Raw genomic sequence first — 20,872 nt, 5'->3', positions numbered from 1 at the left:
ATGTAATGTAATGCAATAAATGTAATGTAAAGGATGTTATGAAAGTGACTGAAGTAATGGATAGGGTGCCAAAACATAAAACCCTTTGCTTTTCTGCACCTAGTTTGCATGAGTTGTACAACGACTTTATCCTAACCTGAAATGTCTTTGTAGTTATATAACATCATTTTGTTTTCAAGAAGTCCAAATAAATAGTGGCTTGAATCAAACATTAAGCACACAGTTTCCGCCTCCTTTGGAAAAAAATATTTCACTTTTCAAAACTGACCATTGTATTTTGCTTGTACCCAAAATCTGAAACAAAAGATATTTCAAAAAGTTGACGAACTGAACAAGGTTTAAGCGTACTGTGCAAAATCAATCCAAGAATTGGACACTTTTTCAATAAAGTCATAGGGAATTTTTCTTTATAACAATATTCTGTAGTGTTTATCAAAAACAAGAGTTTGAGAGCTAAAGGGTTTACCTTAATTAGAAAATAGCTGTTTTACTCTTGATAAGCCACATGACAGGTATTCATAATGAACAGTAAACAGAAGGGATTTTTGTTGTTGTTGTTTTTTGTTTGTTTTGTTTTGTTTTTCTTGGAGAAATTTCTTCGGATTTCTACATTTAATTGCTGTCCTTTTTTTTTTTTTTTTTTTTTTTTACAATGATATTTACTATTTTAATAGTATGACATGTTATTCTGATATTTTTGTATTTGATTAGAACAGCAGTTTTCCCTGCTCAGTTCCATTTTCATCCATTTACTCCTTCAGAGTTCAGTAGATATGCTTTGTCAACATATTAGTCTGCATGATGCATTATTTTAAGTTGTTTAAAATAGTCTAAAGCTTTAATTTAGTATTTGAGATCATCTAAAAGACTGATGAGACTTTTAGTATTTATGCCACTGCATACATCTTTTACTGTTTGCAGCTTTGACGTATTATCTATGCCTATTGCAGTTAAGTCTTTGAAATAAGTCATGCAAATGCTTAATTAAAAGGAGAAAACAACACATATTGCATTAGACATGCACAATGAAAGCATATGCCAATATACTTTCTGTTCAAACATATGCCTTTATGCAAACAGCTTTCTTTCCATATTAAATAATAGAAAATGAAAGCTCCAGAGCAAAGCATTTAGTCTGGGTACTGGTCTACATTTGTTTTATCCCATTTAAAATTTATTGGAAAAGAGAGCCTGAACTGCTGAAGCATTACCATATTATTTTCACACAGTAGTGCATGCAGCATTCATCATTTTAATGTGTATTTTACTCCCTAAAGCACTATGTAAACGCATAAAAACAAAAGCATCATTTACCTAGTTGAAGCTTAAAATGAGTTAAACTGCAATGTTATCGTCTATTACTGTGCAATTTGGATGTTATTTAACAACAGCATTGCAAAACGCTATATATTATTTAAAAAAAAAAAAAAAAAAAGGAAATTTGAGTTGTTAAATGTTATTTCAAAATTAGCTTTGATATTCCTAAAGTTTCAACTTATATGGAATGACAATATTAAAAAAAAAAAAAAAAAAAAAAAAAGTTAAAGCTAAGCTTGATATTAACAGAATCACCATATATTCCACCATAAGTAAGATAATTCGGAATACACTTAAAGTACCTTAGAGTATCTTAGATCAAAAATAGTCAAAAGAGCAGAATCAACACTAATTTTTAGTTAATCTGATATGCATTCCTGTCCATTGACCAATGAACTTGAGAGCGTCCATTGCTTGCACAAACACGTATCAATGTTTTGTCTGTGAGTACAGTTTCACAGGGTCTTAAGACTTGGTTAAACCTGACTGTTTGCTTTTAAGCTAAAAATTATCTCTTTTGCCATTTGCTTTTATGGCTATATGAAAAAAGTGCGTAGTACTAATTCTGTGTTGCTGTTTTACATAAGATGTTTTAAATGCTGAAATGACATATGGATATATTAGAACAAGTTCAGAGGAGGGCCACAAAGATGATCAAGGGGCTGGAGCACCTCTCCCATGAAGACAGATTGAGCAAGTTGGGGTTTTTCAGCCTGGAGTATAGAGGGCTCCAGGGAGACCTTATAGTGGTCTACCTGTACCTAAAGGGGGCCTACAGGAGAACTGGGGAGGGAGTCTTTGTCAGGGAGTGGAGTGATAGGACAAGGGGTAATGGCTTTAAACTAAAAAGAGAGAGATTTAAATTAGTTATAAGGAAGAAATTCTTCACTCAGAGGGTGGTGAGGCACTGGCACAGGTTGCCCAGAGAAGCTGTGGATGCCCCATCCCTGGAGATGTTCAAGGCCAGGCTGGATGGGGCTTCGGGCAACCTGGTCTCATGGGAGATGTCCCTGCCCATGACAGGGGGATTGGAAATAGGTGATCTTTAAGGTCCTTTCAAATCCAAGTCATTCTATTATTCTGTGGATGTTATCAACTTACATTTTCCATCAAATATGACTTAAATGTTTTTCAGCTCGCAGCTGATTTTGAGGCATATAATTTTGAGTAACAGAGGTTTAGATTCCTATAATTGTTGCAATACTTATGTTTAAAATAATGAAAAAATAAATTTATAAATAAAATTTTGAATACATTTTTTGTATGCTGTTCTTTCAGGTATTCTTCCCATGGATTATTTTTAGGCCTTATTATAAGCTTTCTTGTATCTCATCAGTTCAATTCCCCCATTGAATATTCTCTGTTGTCACACAGAATATATTTCAGTGCAAGACAGACATTTACATACATATTTGACAGATGTTACTGAGAGTCTTTTTCCAAAAAAAAAAAAACATATGTATGTACATAATTGATTTCATAATACATTTAATGTATTATGATAATGTCATGATAAAATTAAACATAAATGTTAGCATACAGATGTATGTCAGGTGTAAACTTCAGACAGCAATTTATTATATTACTATGCTAATTTACATAATCTTCTTTGTAAAATATTTCAACAGGTATCATCTAAAAAGCTAGCCAAATGATTCTACTATGCTGTTCACTGAGTCTATATGAACATTATGAATATCCATATTTAAGGGTTTATTCATATACCACAGTGATGCTTTCAAGCACATGAACCAATTCCTCTTATATAAAGAGTACTATGTGAAAATAAGTGCAAACAAGAGCAGTGCCTTGATTTAACATCTCACACACAGTCACTTCTTGGATGTCTGGCAACTGCTATACCATTCATCTGTTTCTTCCCATTAATTTGTGACTTCCAAATTATTTACAAAAATAAATGTGTAGAACCCTAATATTTATCAAAGCTATTTCTCCCCTGACCACTTGGCAGTTACTGACACAAAACATTCTTTCCTCATTCTGAGGGCTAAATTTATTTTTTTTTTACAGATGTAACCTCTGTCAGCGTTTCACCTTTAGAAACTGTGCCCTTATTGCCGTTAGGCACAACAGAAATGACATCATATTTCTATTAGTTTTTCCCCACTAAAAATATTATATCTTGAACCTACCTGCCATTATTCCAACTATACTTGTGATTTTTGTATGTATGGACTTTTATACCACATTTACTTCATTCTGACTGTGTAACTATGCCAATAGAAAGAGTATGTTTCTTCCTTTGCTGTTATCACATGTATGGTCACCCAAATCTCTTCTCCCCTTTTTCAATTTTCTTCCTTTCTGTTCCCAGATTAAGAAACAGGTGTGTAGGAAATTCCCAGGATATATGCCTAAGAATATCTTCTCATATCATCCTATTTGTCAAGAGAATAAGATTTCAAACATATGTATGATTTCTTTGCAGAAGCAAAATAATTTAGTAACCAGATAGATGTGCCTTGTTTGTGCCATTATCTGCTTTCCAGCATGAGAGTCTCCCTTTTCAACTTCAGGTCGTTCAAGGGTCAGAGAATCGGAAATAAAGCTGCTCTTGTTTATGTATTGCTAGATGTCCAGTGGATGTCATTCAGACTGAAGTAAAACAAACACAACAGCTACACTGCAGAATGCATTGTCTAATAACCTTAAACCTGTAAAACATATTTAAAAACAGCAAAAGCCTTAAATAAGTCAAAACTAACTTAGATATGGCATTAAAAAGCAGGGTGAGTTTGTGTCACAATACTCAATTGCAGAATAATCAAAAACACATATAAAAGGAGGTCCCCAAAATTTAGTATTAATTTTTTATATATATGAAAATCACAAAAAATGTCTCATGTTTCCACCACCCATTCTCTCTCTCTACCTCTTTTTGACTTTTCTTTTCTGCATCTCCTTACACAATCCATACAGATACATAAGGATTTGTTCATGTCAACACTACTTTGCTTCAGCATATGGGGGAGCTAGCTGCTCCTGCAAACTAGAAAGCGTCACAAAGCAGACTGGAGCTGTCATTCCAGAGTGACTGCACAGGTAAAAAGAGCAAAGTCCCATCAGTTTACAGACTGGAAAAAATTTAATTTGACACTTCTAAGTAGTGTAATACAAAAATATTAATGTCATTTTGTTCTGTTGACATAAATTATTTGAGAGAGAGATAAGGTACATCATGCAACCATAAATGTTCTGAATCAAAACAGAGTAATTATGAAAAAGTGCCTGATGTGGCCTTGGAAAAGTCTTTCAGAACACCTCAATTTGGAAGATATTTTTGCCAGATCTATTCCCACATAATGAGGGTCATATAATTCACCCAAAACCTAGCTAAGGATACCATGCCCACATAATCAAGGTGAGGTAATTTGTCTCCACACTGAAACTCATTTTCAGTGACAACCTTTATTCTTCTCTACAGACACAGAAGGCCAAATTCACATATGTTGGTGGAAGGGGTGTATACCTTAGGCCTGCATGGACAATGGTGGTAGCTAAATAGTGAGTCTGCTCACAAACAACGTGCTTTAGCTACGATTCTTATAACAGAAACTATAGAAATAACTGAAGACTTACTAACTGAAGACTTACTGTAGATGTATTTCTAAGGAAAACAGAGTATTAACAAAACGTAAATTGATTTCAAGCCAAGCCAAATGCTATGAATGGCTTTTTCCGGTTCATAAAATCCCTTATTGTCTTTCCATATTCATACTGAGTAAGCAAGGGGACAATCCATAATTATCTTAGCAGACTATACTGGTGTTTCCACAGAATACAGCAGTTTGAACTTGAAACAGCATTTAAATTATAGAAAAGATGTCTAGTGAAATCAAGTAGTTAGTTACAACTGCATTTATTGCAGTTTGCATGAGCTGTTTTTTCTCCTAATCTGCAGCAACTGTCTTAAATTGAAAATCCAGTCATTAAAGAGGAAAAAGTATCATGTTTCATGTGGAAAAAAAAAAAAAAAAAAGCCCCAAATACTAATCTGCCTTTTGGGAATGCATAAAGCAAATTTTATTGATATAGGACATGCCAACATTAATGCATGCAAAAAGCACAAACTACTACTTGACTAAAAGTAGAGAAAAGTAAGTCAATAATTAGGTAATTTCAAGTCTAATCCTTTTTCTGCTGTAACTTAGTCCAGAAGGTTAGTGATTTCTGACAAAAATCTGTCAAAAGTTCTAAAATTCTGAAAACATATTCAAGTTCTGAACAAATGTAAAATTTCCTGAGATAGAAGGAAAAAAATGGTTTACAAGTAGTTAGATCATTTGGCCCTCTAAAACAAAATGTAACATGAGCTCTAAGGCTCCTGATTCAGCTACTGCTCCCCTAAATTCCAGATTCCTTATTTCCTGTGGTGGATCTCTGTCTTTCTAGAGACAGCTACCGTCACCACATGTCCCTGCACATTACAAATTATCAATGACATAGAACACACAAAATCAGCAGAGTAAATCTGCTTTAATTCTTGAGCTCCCAACAGTTTCTGAAAAACATTGTAGCTCTTGTGGTCTCTCTCTGAATGTTTCCAAGTTGTTCCTTGCAAAGTCTGAAGGCAAAACATAGGCTGATTGGTTCCGATCCCTGCAGAGAAGATCTAGGAATTCCTCTGGGCCCTGAATTGTGAAGTAGTCTATGTGGTGATGATGTATTGAGATTGTGAACCCTGGGACATATGCTGTCTACAAACATATTTCCACTTCATCTGAAGTCACCTCACACAAATGTGCTTCAAAACAATATTTTTAGATCACGGTGAAAACAGATTGGTCTGGACATTTTACTGTTAGTTTTCCTTAGAAGCACAAATGCCACTTCAGTCAGGAGGATTTGTATACATAGATAGGTATCTGAGTTACTTTTGTAAATTCTAGGCAATGTGTGTAGTCCTATTTATTTCAAGTAGAGTAAAAATTGACATAAATAGCAACATAACATTAAATACCTAGTCTCCTTACTAGAAAGCATTGCTAAGTAATTTTACATGTTATTAGCTAAAGCTTGAGATTGAGACACACATTATTTACTGTTCTCTCTAGTCATTTAAGCGTGGTACTAATAGGACCCCACGGGCAAAATCTGTGAAGTTTTGGTGAAATACTTTTAGGTGGACATATCACTTGTAAGCTGACCCATCAAGCAATTCGTCTTCATTTAACCGGACAGGTGAAGGAGAAGAGAGCATGTATGATATAAATAACAAGTACTGCTCTTCCCCACAACATATAACTTCATCAAAGTTGCTGAAATACAAAATGAGACTTCAGCAGCTGAGGTTTCACAGGCAGTCAATTAAATTTCCAATAACTGAGTTAGAAAATTTACCTTATACTTATGACTGTAGTCCCACGTCCTATGGTCAAATTGAGAAACACATTGACTTTCAGCACTCCCTTTTACAAAGTAAAATATAAATAGTCACCTTATAAAAGAAATTGGTGCGTCCAACAGATCCAATTTTTCCTGTGTGGTTCATAAAACAAATGTTTCCTTCAGTAGCACCATAAAACTCACAGATCTTAACGGAACCAAATCTGTCTAAAAATTCTCTCCACACATCATTTCTTACTCCATTTCCAACTGCCAGTCGAACTTTATGATTTTTTTCTCCATCCTTCTGTTAAAAAAAAAAAAAAAAAAAAAAAAAAAGATAACTGCATTTGATGTTGCATATTTGGTGGGGAAAATGTACTTTCTTATATACATCAAGTATAAACAGGGGAGGGAAAGAAAAAGGGGAAGGGGAAAGGGAAGGGGAAAGGAAAATGAAAAGGAAAGGAGAAAAGGAAGAGGAAGGAAAAGGGGAAGAAAAAGGGGAAGGGCAAGGAAAAGGAAAAGGGCAAAGGCAAGGCAAAACAATAGGAAGTTAAAGAAAGCTGGCACAGCTAGCCTACAGCTACAAGGTAGCACACTGCAATCCAAAAGCTATCATCTTGTTGAATAAGCAAATTATTGCCTGAATAATGGCTACACTAATTTATAAAAGTATTTCTATATTTTAAAAGGTATATCATTTCAGCCTGTTTCCACTCAGAGCAATTAGAAAGCTGGGAAAAATGCAGAAAGGCAGGCATTGTTTCTGACAGGCAATTAAAGTCATCGGAGATTAATAATTACTTTCCCCGTGTCTTCAGATTGATTAAAAGAAACAGTAAGGTTACATGTGCTTGTAATTTGTGTTCCTTCCCACACATTGCATATGAGTCATATTGTGTATTGTTTTCAACATTAAGTCTTGCAAGGATTCGTTCATCGTTACTTAGAATACAGTATATCCCGGTGACCTTAAATCTTTTCTGTTGTCAACTCTCATGTTTTATTACAAGAAATACTATGTGTTCAGCCAGTTCAGTGAGACAGATTCTATGAATACTTTCCCAAACCCAGTGATTGCAAGGAGCACCTTAAAAATAAAATCAAATTTAAATTGAAGTGTCAGAAAGCAAAAGACCTAAAATGTATTTTTTTTATTTCACCTATTTTAAAACCAGAGTCAGTTCTTAATCATTGCAAATGGCAATACAGTACGCCATATGAATGATGTAGCACAAAATTAATACAGGTACCATTTATTACCGCATACCTTTAGAAGTGCACACCACTCTGGTACTCCAAGACTATCTGTATGTATCTCTATATACGTATACTTTTGCATATGTATGCAAATCTCTCTATACATACATACACATGCACATATACATGTATATGTACACATATATTACAGAAAGCTGAAGGTCCTTATTTTCTGATCCGTTTCAATCTTCTTTTCCTTTCAACTCTAGTCCAGTATAAATTAGAATCATAGAATCACAGAATCATATAGGTTGGAAATGACCTCTAAGATCATGAAGTTCAACCTTTAACCTAGCACTGCCAAGTTCACCATTAAATCATGTCACCAAGCTCTACACCTACACGTTTTTTGAATACCTCCTAGTTGACTCAACCACTTCCTTGGGCAGCTTGTTCCAATACTTCACAATTCTTTCAGTGAAGATTTTTTTTTCTAATATCCAATCTAACCCTCCCCTGGTGCAACTTGAGGCCATTTCCTCTAGTCTTATCACCTGTGAGAAGAGATGAATGCCCACCTCCCTATAGCCTCCTTTAGGGTAATTGTAGAGCACAATAAGGTCTCCCCTGAGCCTCCTTTTCTCTAGGCTAAATAAACGCACTTCCCTCAGCTGCTTCTCATCAGACTTGTTCTCTAGACCCTTCACCAACTTTGTTGCCCTTCTTTGGACATGCTCCAGCACCTCGATGTCCTTCTTGTAGTGAGGGACCCAAAATTGAATGCAGTACTCAAGGTGTGGCCTCACCAGCACCAAGTACGGGGTGGCAATCTTTTCCCTAGTCCTGCTGGCCACACTATTTCTGATAGAAGCCAGGATGCTTTTGGCATCTTGGCCACCTGAGCACACTGCTGGCTTATGTTCAGCCAGTTATCAACCAATACACCCAGGTCCCTTTCTGCCAGACATTATTCCATCTACTCTTCCCCAGCCTGTAGTGTTGCATGGAGCTGTTATGCCCCAAGTGCAGGACCTGACACTTAGCCTTGTAGAATCTCATACAGTTGGCCTTGGCCCATTGATCCATCCTATGCAGACCCCTCTGCAGAGCCCTGCTACCTTCAAGCAGATCAACAATCACACCTAACTTGGTGTTGTCTGCAAACTTACTGAGGCTGCCCTCAATCCCCTTATCCAGATCATTGATAAAGATTTTGAAGAGAACTATCTTCAATACTGAGTCCTGAGGATACAACTTGTGACTGGCCTCCAAGTGGATTTCACTCCATTCACCACAAATTTTTGGGCCCTGCCACCCAGCCGGCTTTCAACTCAATGAAGCATACGTTCATCCTTCCAGCCTTTCTTGAAGATGGGCGTCACATTTGCCAGCCAACAGTTAACTGAGACCTCCCCTGATAGTCAGGACTACTGATAAATGATGAAAAGCAGCTTGGTGAGATCTTCCACCAGCTCCCCCAGCACCCTTGGATGGATTCCATCTGGTCCCATAGACTTGTGTACATCTAAGTGCTTTAGCAGGTTGCTAACCATTTCCTCATGGATTATGAGGGCTTTGTTCTGCTCCCTGTCCTTACATACTGTCTCAGGCGACTGGGTACTCAGAGAACAACTAGTCTTGCTGCTAAAGACTGAGGCAGAGAAGGCATTAAGTACCTCAGCCTTTTCCTTATCTTTTGTCACTATGTTTTCCCCCATGTCCAATAAAGGATGGAGATTCTCCTTAGTCTTTTTCTTGTTTAGGTATTTATAAAAAGATTTTTTATTGTCTTTAACAGCAGTAGCCAGATTGAGCTCAATCTGGGCTTTGGCCCTTCTAATTTTCCCTCTCCACAGCCTCACAACATCTTTGTCCTCCTGGGCAGCTTGTCCCTTCTTCCAAAGGTCATAATTTTTTTATTTTTTATTTTTTACTTCCTGAGTCCTAGCCACAGATCTCTGCTCAGGCAGGCAGGTTTTCTTTTGGACCGGCTCATCTTTCAGCATGTGAGGACGGCTTGCTTCTGCACCTTTAAGATTTCCTTCTTGAAGAGTGCCCAGCCTTCCTGGACTCCTTTGCCCTTCAGCACTGCCTCCCAAGGGACTCCTCCAACCAGTGTCCTGAACAGGCCAAAATTCTACATCCAGTTTCAGAGTCTTTCTTCAGTGATTCAGCAAGGAATGCATACGTTTCACTAGATGCAGACAGCTCTTGGCAGATTACACACTGAAGCATTATCCTGATATATCATCCCAAAACTACATCACTCACAAGGCTCCCTCAGTTGCTAACCATTTGTTTTTTACATCAACTAAATTATTTTATTTTCCTTTCTCCTCTCCTACTTTACTGTAGATGCAAAAGTCATTTCTAAATACATAAGCACGTACTTCACTGACTTTCTGCTAAGTTGTTATTAACAATTGTATTGTGTCATATTACACAGTACAATGAAATCATCCATGGACATGACCTGTAATAAAGTGTCTAAAAATGACCTATGGATGTAATTTTTGGAGTGATTTGTTTTTTCCACTTAAGAAGCAGTATCACAAAGCAACTCTGTAGATTTTCATATATCTGAAATAATAAGGTCTGTTCCACATTCAAAGATCATTACACTGTCAAGGAAACAAAAATATATTCATTTTTTATAAGAAAGTGATTCAGTGCTACTTTGAAGTACAGCAGGAAAGCCTTTTTCTTCCAGGAAATTGTCTACCATCTTTGGAATGTTCTAGACAGCTCAACTTAAAACTTTTCAAAGTGGGATATTTTCTCTACAGTTTCGTTGATAAACTGAAATTAATGTACCAGTAACTGAACTGCAGTTACCCCTCACTGACACCACTGATTTATTCAAATGTTCTGCCTCTGCTAAGATATGAAATATAGCACAAGAGATCCTTTGTCCCAAAATGAACAAAAGAGACAAATATGTGTGTATATATACATACTAATTAAGCAGGTCATTCATCAGTCTGGGAACATTCTAATTCTCTAGAGTCCAAGTTAATAAACAGGTGAGTTTGCTTCTATATTTATACATCAGGTTAATAAAAATACTGATGACAGTTTGCTGAAAAGACACAGACTAGGATGAGCTAGAAAACAATTAACTGCTTATATTTTTTTTTTTTCAAATGGACGAATATAACATAGTATATAAGGTCGGTTAGTTCAAATCTTTCAGCTCCTCTTGTTGTTTTGGCTGTTTTAAGTTACTACAGCACAACTTTGTTTCTCCAGTGCAAGACACAAAATATAATCATAGAATACCCCGAGTTCTTGGAAGGGACCCACAAGGATCACTGAGTCCAACTCCTGGCTCCACAAAGAACTACCTAAAAATCAGACCATATATCTGAAAGCATTGTCTAAATGCTTCTTGAACTCTGGCAAACTTGGTGACATGACCACCTACCTGCAGAGTCTGCTCAAGTGCCCAACCACCCTCTCAGTGAAGAATCTTTTCCCAGCATCCAAGCTGAACCTCCCCCCATGCAGCTTCATGCTGTTCCCTCTGGTCCTGGTCAGCATTCTACTGCGCTTGCAACAACACAACATATGACTGCCTCACTTTAGGAAATATTCTCTTAAGGCACTGGGCCCTTTCACAAAAATACAGAGTAAGTATCTGAAGTCATCAAAAACTGATTGCAGAAGGAACGCTTTCTTAAAAGACATAGTAATAATACACTTGTCGTTCACAACTAAGGTAAATTTCCTATTAGACTGCATTGCTGCAACTGCAGTGTTTGTGATTGAGGCAGCTCCATCACAGTTGTACCCATCTGTTGATACTGTGATAAATTAGCGGGTGTTTGCTCATTGTCTCTAAAAGGAATGCAGAGAATATACCGAGAAGATAAGGTTTCACAATTTATGGCCTTGTTAAGGGGGAGGATTAAGAAAGTAGATAGTGGGGAAGGGGGTGCTGGGCAAACATCCTTGATGAAATAAAGACTCTGTGATCGCAAGGCATCGCTTCACTACCCCCTTTCCTGAGCACGAGCATAACGCATGAACACTGAGAGAGGAGCGATGACCCCCCAACAACGGACTGCGCAGCCTCAAGAGATTCAACAGGAACTTGGATGCTATAAAACAGCGATGCGAAAAAAGGAAAGTTGTGTGCCGTTGCGGAGCGGAGACTCCCTGGCCGCCCAGCGCTGTTTTGCTTGTGCCTGCTTACTTAATTAATAAAATATTTTTGATAGACCAGAAAATTGCGTGGTCTCACTTATGACAATTTTGGTGCCGTGACTCGGATGAAGGCGGATTGACTGGGGATCCTTTCGGGGGAGGCGCCCCGCTGGTTTCGGCGGCCCCTGGAATGGAAAGCCTCACTCGAGCCCTTCACTGACGAATCCTAAAATTAGGCACAAGCAAATAAAAACCGGTAACCCCAAGCAATCTTTGTGCACGAAGACCGAACGAAGACCCACGGGGTGGGTAAGTATAGGCCGGTGATCCATTCGGTTGGGGTTGGGAATCCCGGAGCACGACATATGAGACGTCCAATTGCGGACGAAGCGAGTGTGGACCCCTCGGTAGTGCGGTTCCCATATCCCGCGAGGGACTGGGCCACGAAAAGGGGGAAGTGTTTTGTGTGTGTGTGAGTGAAGGTGTTCCGGAAGATGGGGCAGAAGAAAAGTAAGCCTTCTGGCCTCATGGGAAGGGAATCTAGTGGTATAGGGATACCCTCTATTCCCTCTGATAGTCCGTTAGGAGTAATGATTAAACATTGGAGTGATTCCCCTTCTAGGCGGGGAAAGAGCAAAGTTAAAATGATTTATTATTGTATTGAAGTATGGGGCAATAAGTCCATAAAAGGGGACAGCGTTTTCTGGCCCCCATTTGGCTCTTTCGAGGATTGGATATGCCAAGCCTTAAATATTTACGTAAACTCCAAGGAGCCCTTTAGCCCAGAGGAAAGTGAGTATGCGCACCTCTGGATAAATTCAGATACAAGGACGCAATTATACCCTCTAAAAGAAAAAGGAGGGCGGGATAAAAAGAGGAAAGACTTAGAAGTTCCAGCACCACCCCCGCCCTATGTTCCACCGCCTGCACCGACGGTCCCCTTAATGGACCCTCTGAGTCAACAGTATCAGGAGAATCAGAATCAGATCATGAAGCACAAGGGCCAGTAACAAGAAGCAGGACAAGAAGTCAAAAATCTGACCTAAAGGAAGGATTATATCCCCTGCGGGAAATAGCAATGGGAGGACCCCAGCCAGGAATGGGGTACGTGGCTGTTCCCCTTAATTCAGGGGATGTCAGAGATTTTAAGAAAGGAGGATGAGAAGATGTTAAAGAGTGAATAGGGGTGTCAGGGGCTCTATTTGCTGGGGACCCGAGATAAAAGCGAGCCCTTGATAAAACTGAAAGTAGGTCCCCAGCGTGAGGAAGTAGAATTCCTCATAGATACAGGGGCTGAAAGATCAACAGTCCAAACCTTACCCACTGGATGTAGGGCCTCTGCAGAAAAAGTACAAGTGATTGGAGCAAAGGGGGAGCCTTTTGGGGTCCCTGTTATAAAAGAAGTAACCATCGAATCTGATTCTAAAGTGGGTAAGGGATCTCTGCTCCTAGTACCAGAGGCCGAATATAATTTGTTAGGTAGGGACTTAATAATAGAGTTAGGGATAGGGTTAGAAGTGATAGGTAGAAGGTTAGAAATTAAGCTGTGCCCGCTTCGAGTGGTAGATGAAGCAAATATTGATCCTGGGGTCTGGTATACCTCAGAGAGCGTGGGAAAATTAAATATTAGACCTTTCAAAGTGACCATAAACAAACCAGAAATACCAATTAGGGTGAAACAATACCCCCTTTCAGAAGAAGGTAGGAGAGGGTTAAAACCCGAAATCCAAAGGTTATTACAGCAAGGGCTATTGGAGCCCTGTATGTCCTCTTTCAACACTCCCATCTTACCAGTAAAGAACAAAGACGGTAAATATAGATTAGTACATGACTTAAGGGAAATTAATAAAAGAACCGTTACCAGGTTCCCAGTGGTGGCAAACCCACACACCCTGTTAAGCCAACTGCATCCAGACGACTGATGGTATAGCGTAATCGATCTGAAAGATGCATTTTGGGCATGCCCCCTGGACGAAAAATCTAGGGACTATTTTGCATTCGAATGGGAAGACCCAGATACACATAGAAAACAACAATTAAGGTGGACAGTTTTGCCTCAGGGTTTTACGGAATCTCCAAACCTGTTTGGGCAGGCCCTGGAGCAAATTTTACAAGAGTTTAACGGGACACCTGGCACAACAATGATTCAATATGTGGACGATCTGCTACTAGCAGGAAAAGATGAGGATGCTGTAAGACAAGCAAGTATCAGCTTGCTGAATTTTCTGGGGTCACAAGGATTAAAGGTTTCAAAGTCAAAGTTGCAGTTTGTAGAAGAGGAAGTAAAATACTTAGGTCATTCATTAAATAAAGGGACGAAGAAATTAGATCCTGAAAGGGTTAAAGGAATTCTAGGAATAAAAGCCCCAGCTACTAAAAGACAGGTACGACAATTGCTAAGGCTGACCGGATACTGTAGACAATGGATAGAAGATTATAGTGGGAAGGTTAAATTTTTGTACAATAAGCTGAATAAGGACGGATTACTCAAATGGACAAAAGATGATGAGGAGCAATTAGAGAAATTAAAGGAAGAACTTATGCATCCACCAGTTTTGAGTTTTCCAGAGTTAAAGAAACCATTTTTCCTGTTTGTGAATAGCACCGAAGGGACTGCCTACGGTGTGCTTGCCCAAGAGTGGGCAGACAGTAAAAAACCGGTAGCCTATTTATCCAAACTGCTAGACCCTGTTAGTAGAGGTTGGCCTAGCTGTTTGCAAGTTGTGGTGGCAGCTGCCCTATTAGTGGAGGAAGCTCAAAAGATTACGTTCGGGGAGAAATCAGGGTTATATCCCCCCACAATACACGTGGAGTGCTGCAACAAAAAGCTGAAAAGTGGATCACAGATGCAAGGCCGCTGAAATATGAAGGAATTTTGATATCTTCACCCAAATTAACACTAGAAACAACCTCAGTACAGAACCCTGCTCAATTTCTTTATGGTGAATCGAGAGAGAAGCTCGAACATGATTGTCTTAGAAATATAGAAGAACAGGTAAAATTAAGACCTGACTTAGAAAATGTGGAATTACCCTCAGGGGAGCAGATATACGTGGATGGATCCTCAAGGGTAATTGAAGGTAAAAGAAAATCGGGATACGCATTGGTTAATGGAAAAACATTCGAGGTAATAGAATCAGGCCCTTTGAGTCCGAGTTGGTCAGCACAGGCCTGCGAGTTGTATGCTATGTTAAGGGCTCTAAAGTTGTTAAAAAATAAAAGCGGAACAATATATACAGATTCAAAATATGCATATGGAATAATCCATACATTTGGAAAAATATGGGAAGAAAGGGGACTAATTAATTCTCAAGGAAAAGGACTGATTCACGAGGAACTAATTATCCAAGTTTTACAAGCTGTAAGGGAACCAAAAAACATTGCTGTGGTACATGTCAAGGGACATCACAAGGGAACAAACCCTCAAATTAGGGGAAATAATTTGGCAGACCAGGAGGCAAAACGAGCAGCACTCATGTGTGTATATGAAATAGCTAAGAGGGCGGACTGTCCGAGTTGCGGCAGGGGGAAGGATTTAAAGAAATTCCCCTGCTATGATTGCTGGAGTGAGTGGGGAGTCGAGGGAATAGAGTGCAACTGCTCTGAAAAAGAAACACCTCCTTATAAAAATTGTTACAAGTGTGGACCGGCTCAATCGCTGTGGTCGAATGGGCCTATTCCGCTCCCATTGCTCTGCTTTACTGCTGTAGAAAAGCAGAAAATGAAACAGATGGGAATAAGGGAAACTGAAAAAGGAGAATGGGTCCTTACCGATGGGCGTAAGGTAATACCGAAAGCAATGGCTCTGAGGGTGCTACGGAGACTACATGAGCGTACACACTGGGGTACTCAGGCGTTGGTAGATCAATTTGCTACAAATTACATGTGTATAGGGGTATATAACATAGCAAAAAGAATTGTGAATGACTGCGTAACTTGCCGGAGGGTAAATGCTCAGCACATGCGGAGAAGAGTTCCCGGTGGACGGGAATTGGCTCACCGACCTTTTGCAAAAATTCAATTGGACTTCACTGAACTTCCAAAAACAGGAAGATATAAATATTTATTGGTCATTATAGACCACTTCACTAATTTTGTTGAAGCATTTCCTGCGGTAAGAGCTACTGCGCAAACCGTGGTGAGAATATTGTTAGAAAATATAATTCCCCGATATGGGATTGTGGAAACAATTGACTCTGACAGGGGACCACATTTTGTATCTAAGATATCCCGTGATACTATGAAAGCTTTGGGAATCAATTGGGAATATCATACTCCCTGGCATCCTCAAAGTTCAGGAAAAGTAGAACGAATGAATGGGGAAATTAAAAGGCAACTGACTAAGCTGATGCTAGAAACAAAGGCTTCCTGGATAAAATGCTTGCCACTAGCTTTGCTAAATATACGCACCCAACCCAGGACCGATCTGGGAATCTCGCCCTTTGAAATGCTGCATGGCATGCCTTATGATTTGGAAGTATCCCCTGATCACCCCCATTTGCAAGATGCCCAATTAAAACCCTATCTAATACAATTAATGAATAGGCGCAAGGAACTGCAGAAAAAGGGCCTAGTTGCACAGCGTCCCCCGCTGGACATGACAATACATAAAATACGACCGGGAGATAAAGTCCTGGTAAAGACATGGAAAGAAGTTTCACTGACACCACAATGGGAAGGTCCCTATGTTGTTCTGCTCACTACAGAAACTGCTGTTCGAACTGCGGAAAAGAGATGGACACACGCCAGCCGCATTAAGGGACCCATCCGCGATGAAAAGTGGGAGGTTACTCCGGGAACTGATGATCTGAAGCTCACCTTGCGACGGACCCGATAAGTATTGTGGGTTAAGGCAAAGACCCTCCCCTGAAGAACACTACTGCTGCCGAGAAGAACTAAGACCTCGTAGTTGGTTGCAACCCAACTGACGAGCAAGGCAGAGGAGTGAATTAGTGGGGAAAAATGGGTCTCGGCCATTCCTATTGGTATTTAGGGGTCTTCGCAGTGATCACCTCCTGGATAGCGACTCAACACCACCCACACCAGCCTTTCCAGTGGAGTCTGATAAGAGGGGAAGACACCACTATGGTACAACAAATCATTACGGCTGGTGCCCCCAGTTTTAAGACAGACCTTTGCAAAATAACAACCGTAGAACCGTGCAATAATCGATCAGATTTCTATCTTTGTCCAGCCTCCCATCCAGGAAAAGGTTACTGTAATGCCCCAGCTCAGTATTTTTGCACTTCCTGGGGATGTGAGACTATTGCCTCAGCATGGAATCCAGGTGGGGAAAAAGACAAATATTTAGCTGTCCAATTTGGACCTAAGGGCTGTATAAACCGCAGAGTAGCAAGGGGGATTCGTGGGGCTCCCCTCGTTGGGGGAAATTGCACATTTTTATGGATAAATGTAACTAACCCTATGGATCAGGGATGGATTTTTGGAAGAACTTGGGGAATACGATATTATGAGCATGGGGGCGACAGAGGAGGATTTATTCTAATTAAGAAAAATAGGCTACCAGAGGCACCGCGACCCGTGGGGTCCAACCGAAGTTTGGGACCACTTTATACGGTGCCCCACCCCACACAATCTAGCAAAAGCATGAGTGTGACCGAAACAACATCCTGTCTGACCCAATTCCCTAGTGTTACAGAGGGAGATATGGTTGCCCCTATAAGTGGCATGTGGAAAGTCATAAATGCTAGTTTCCAAGTGCTTAATCAAACCAACCCGGACGTAACAAGAGGGTGTTGGCTATGTGTTATTATTAGGCCTCCGTACTACGAAGCAATAGGGGATATGGGGACCATTGAGTATTCGAATGAAACTAGTCCCTACAAATGTAGCTGGGGACAGGAGGTTGGGATAACGCTAACTCAGGTTACGGGAAAAGGTAGATGTGTAGGGACAATTCCAAAAGGGAAAAAGGATTTATGTAATATTACTGAAAATGGGTATCAGTCACATAACTGGTTAATTCCTGCAAAGAACACTAGATGGGTATGTTCGTCTTTAGGGGTAACACCATGTCTATCTTTACAATTGTTTAACTTTTCACATGATTTTTGTGTACAGGTAGTAATTATACCTAGGATTCTTTACCATTCTGAGGAGTATATGTACATCCAACATGCTATGGCAAAAAATCACTTAAGGAGGAGAGAGCCTATTACGGCTGTTACTTTAGCCACTCTGATGATTCTGGGGGCTGCAGGAGCCGGAACTGGAATTACCTCTCTGGTAAAACAAAGCCAAGAATTTACTTCTCTACGCATTGCTGTAGATGAGGATTTGGCCCGTATCGAGCAATCTATATCAGCTTTAGAGAAATCTGTGCGATCCTTATCTGAAGTAGTATTACAAAATCGTAGAGGATTAGATCTGATTTTCCTACAGCAAGGAGGATTGTGTGCAGCCCTACGAGAGGAGTGTTGTGTATATGCTGATCACACTGGAGTAGTGAGGGACACAATGACCAAATTGAGAGAAGGGTTGGAAAAACGAAAAAGGGAAAATGAAGCCCGCCAGAATTGGTACGAATCCTGGTTTAATTACTCACCTTGGCTTACCACACTACTATCGACTTTAACAGGACCTTTGCTGCTGCTTATATTAGCATTAACTTTTGGACCATGCATATTTAATCGAGTAATCGCGATTGTAAAAAGCCGATTAGAGGCAGCTCACCTTATGCTTATACGCATCAAATATGAATCTCTTGAACAAGAGGAAGATGACACAGAAACCTTAATGTTGAGCAAACTAGTGCTTCAGAAATTCAATGAACAAAATTTGTTAGAAAAAGAAAAAGGAGGGATTGTGATAAATTAGCGGGTGTTTGTTCATTGTCTCTAAAAGGAATGCAGAGAATATACCGAGAAGATAAGGTTTCACAATTTATGGCCTTGTTAAGGGGGAGGATTAAGAAAGTAGATAGTGGGGAAGGGGGTGCTGGGCAAACATCCTTGATGAAATAAAGACTCTGTGATCGCAAGGCATCGCTTCACTACCCCCTTTCCTGAGCACGAGCATAACGCATGAACACTGAGAGAGGAGCGATGACCCCCCAACAACGGACTGCGCAGCCTCAAGAGATTCAACAGGAACTTGGATGCTATAAAACAGCGATGCAAAAAAAGGAAAGTTGTGTGCCGTTGCGGAGCGGAGACTCCCTGGCCACCCAGCGCTGTTTTGCTTGTGCCTGCTTACTTAATTAATAAAATATTTTTGATAGACCAGAAAATTGCGTGGTCTCACTTATGACAGATACTACTTGAAGGGTATTGCAGGGCTTTCTGGGGAAAAATCATTAAAACTGGCATACCTTTTGATAGTCCTTCAACTGCAAGAATAAAAACTGTACGTAATTTATCTTCCCGTAGATGTTTAATAAGTATGAACATTATAAATGAGGGAAATTTTAAACAGTGTAATTCACTGTAGTTTTAAATGCAAGTAAATTCACAGAGTTAATTTTAACATTTTTACCTAGACTTTATGTATAACTACTATATGACATTAATCAGCTTTACATATAACTAACTTTCAACAGAAAGTGAGCCACAGTAAATGAAATGGATTTAGCTATATTGACACCATTTTCGTGATTCGATCTGTAAGTATTTATCATCTGTATTATTGTCCAGCTCATTGCCATGCTCCAAATCTGACAGGAACAGAGATACCCACTGGCACCATGGCAGATACCTATGCAGTAAATAAAATGTAATAAATAAGAGAAGGGAAGGAAAAGGGATGATAATTCCAACAAGTGTTAAAAGCACGGCTAAGCAATGCACAGTGTTCTATACATATGAAAATCTAAATAAACTAAATATGCAGGAACATATGCCAACAGCCTATAGCACCAAACAGTCATGTTTTGAATTTCTGCTGTATTCACATGGCATTTCATCAACTAGTTTCCCATCGCTACAGAACCTAGAGGTATAGGACTAGGAGGGATTTCAAAGAGTCACTTAGTACACATCTTTGCTGGAAGATAAACTGCTATCCCTGTCATCTGAAAAAGCTGCAGCAAGTCAGCTTGCTACTGTGCAGCTGCTGGTATGCTGTAGTTGTCTGCATCCATATTCATAGTCTACTGCAACAGTGGAGTACCTAGTTAACACCTCCTTCACTAAGACCTAAATTTCCTCACAATACCTGAGTTAGGAAGGGCTCAGCACCTTGCCCAGACTCGCAATCATAGATAGTTCAAACAATTTGTGTCCTCTGAAAATTTGTTCATGTTTTGTGTTTCTCAGTGTGATTAATAGTTCTGTCTGGATGATTCTGAAGACAGTATTTGTAAATGATTTTAGAATAACAATGTTAGAATACCTTTTCAAGTGTTTTAAAACTATTTATTTTCCTGCACTGTGATTTTCTTTCATTATTGAATGATTTTGAAACAAAATGGGGATTCAGTCTCTACCTACCTATTTATAACAGTAAAAGTGAATTTTTTTTTCAATGTCTTTCTAAAGCATTAATAAGAAAGCACTGTTCATACCTTATACCTGGACTTTTATTCAGTGCATTCAGCCAAAATCTTTGAACCATATAGGAAATACTTGCATACATTATGAATCAGTTTTTGACACACTATTCCTCCATTCTGTGTACTTGTTTCATTTGTACAGTAATTAATTGACAAGTCAAGATCTGCCTTATTATACTAAATACCACATAGCTGGGATTCTTAATCTGCCAGTCTTTCCTCTTTAAGTGTTCTTTGTAAACTATGTGGACTATTTGCGTGATTAAGTCACTGATAAAAAGAATAAAAGTCTTTTAAAGGGCCATCAACACTATATTAATCAGGTGTGGGATGAACTCATGACTGCAGCTA

The 20,872-nt window shown here is 39.2% G+C and overlaps 1 protein-coding gene across 1 annotated transcript in view; it reads right to left on the bottom strand.

The window, feature by feature from the left end:
- The window catches only part of LOC121062878 (long-chain fatty acid transport protein 6-like), a 50,227-nt gene that overhangs the window by 10,294 nt on the left and 19,061 nt on the right, over positions 1-20,872 (bottom strand). Inside the window, exon 5 of the mRNA XM_040543164.1 lies at positions 6,775-6,970. Coding sequence (XP_040399098.1) covers positions 6,775-6,970 — 196 coding nt within the window. The remainder of the gene's footprint in view (positions 1-6,774; positions 6,971-20,872) is intronic.

The sequence above is a fragment of the Cygnus olor genome (genome assembly GCF_009769625.2).
Source record: "Cygnus olor isolate bCygOlo1 chromosome Z unlocalized genomic scaffold, bCygOlo1.pri.v2 SUPER_ZK, whole genome shotgun sequence".
Taxonomy (NCBI): Eukaryota; Metazoa; Chordata; class Aves; order Anseriformes; family Anatidae; genus Cygnus; species Cygnus olor.
The sequence above is the reverse complement of the archived record's forward strand: the minus strand, read 5'-3'. Positions and strand labels throughout refer to the sequence as shown.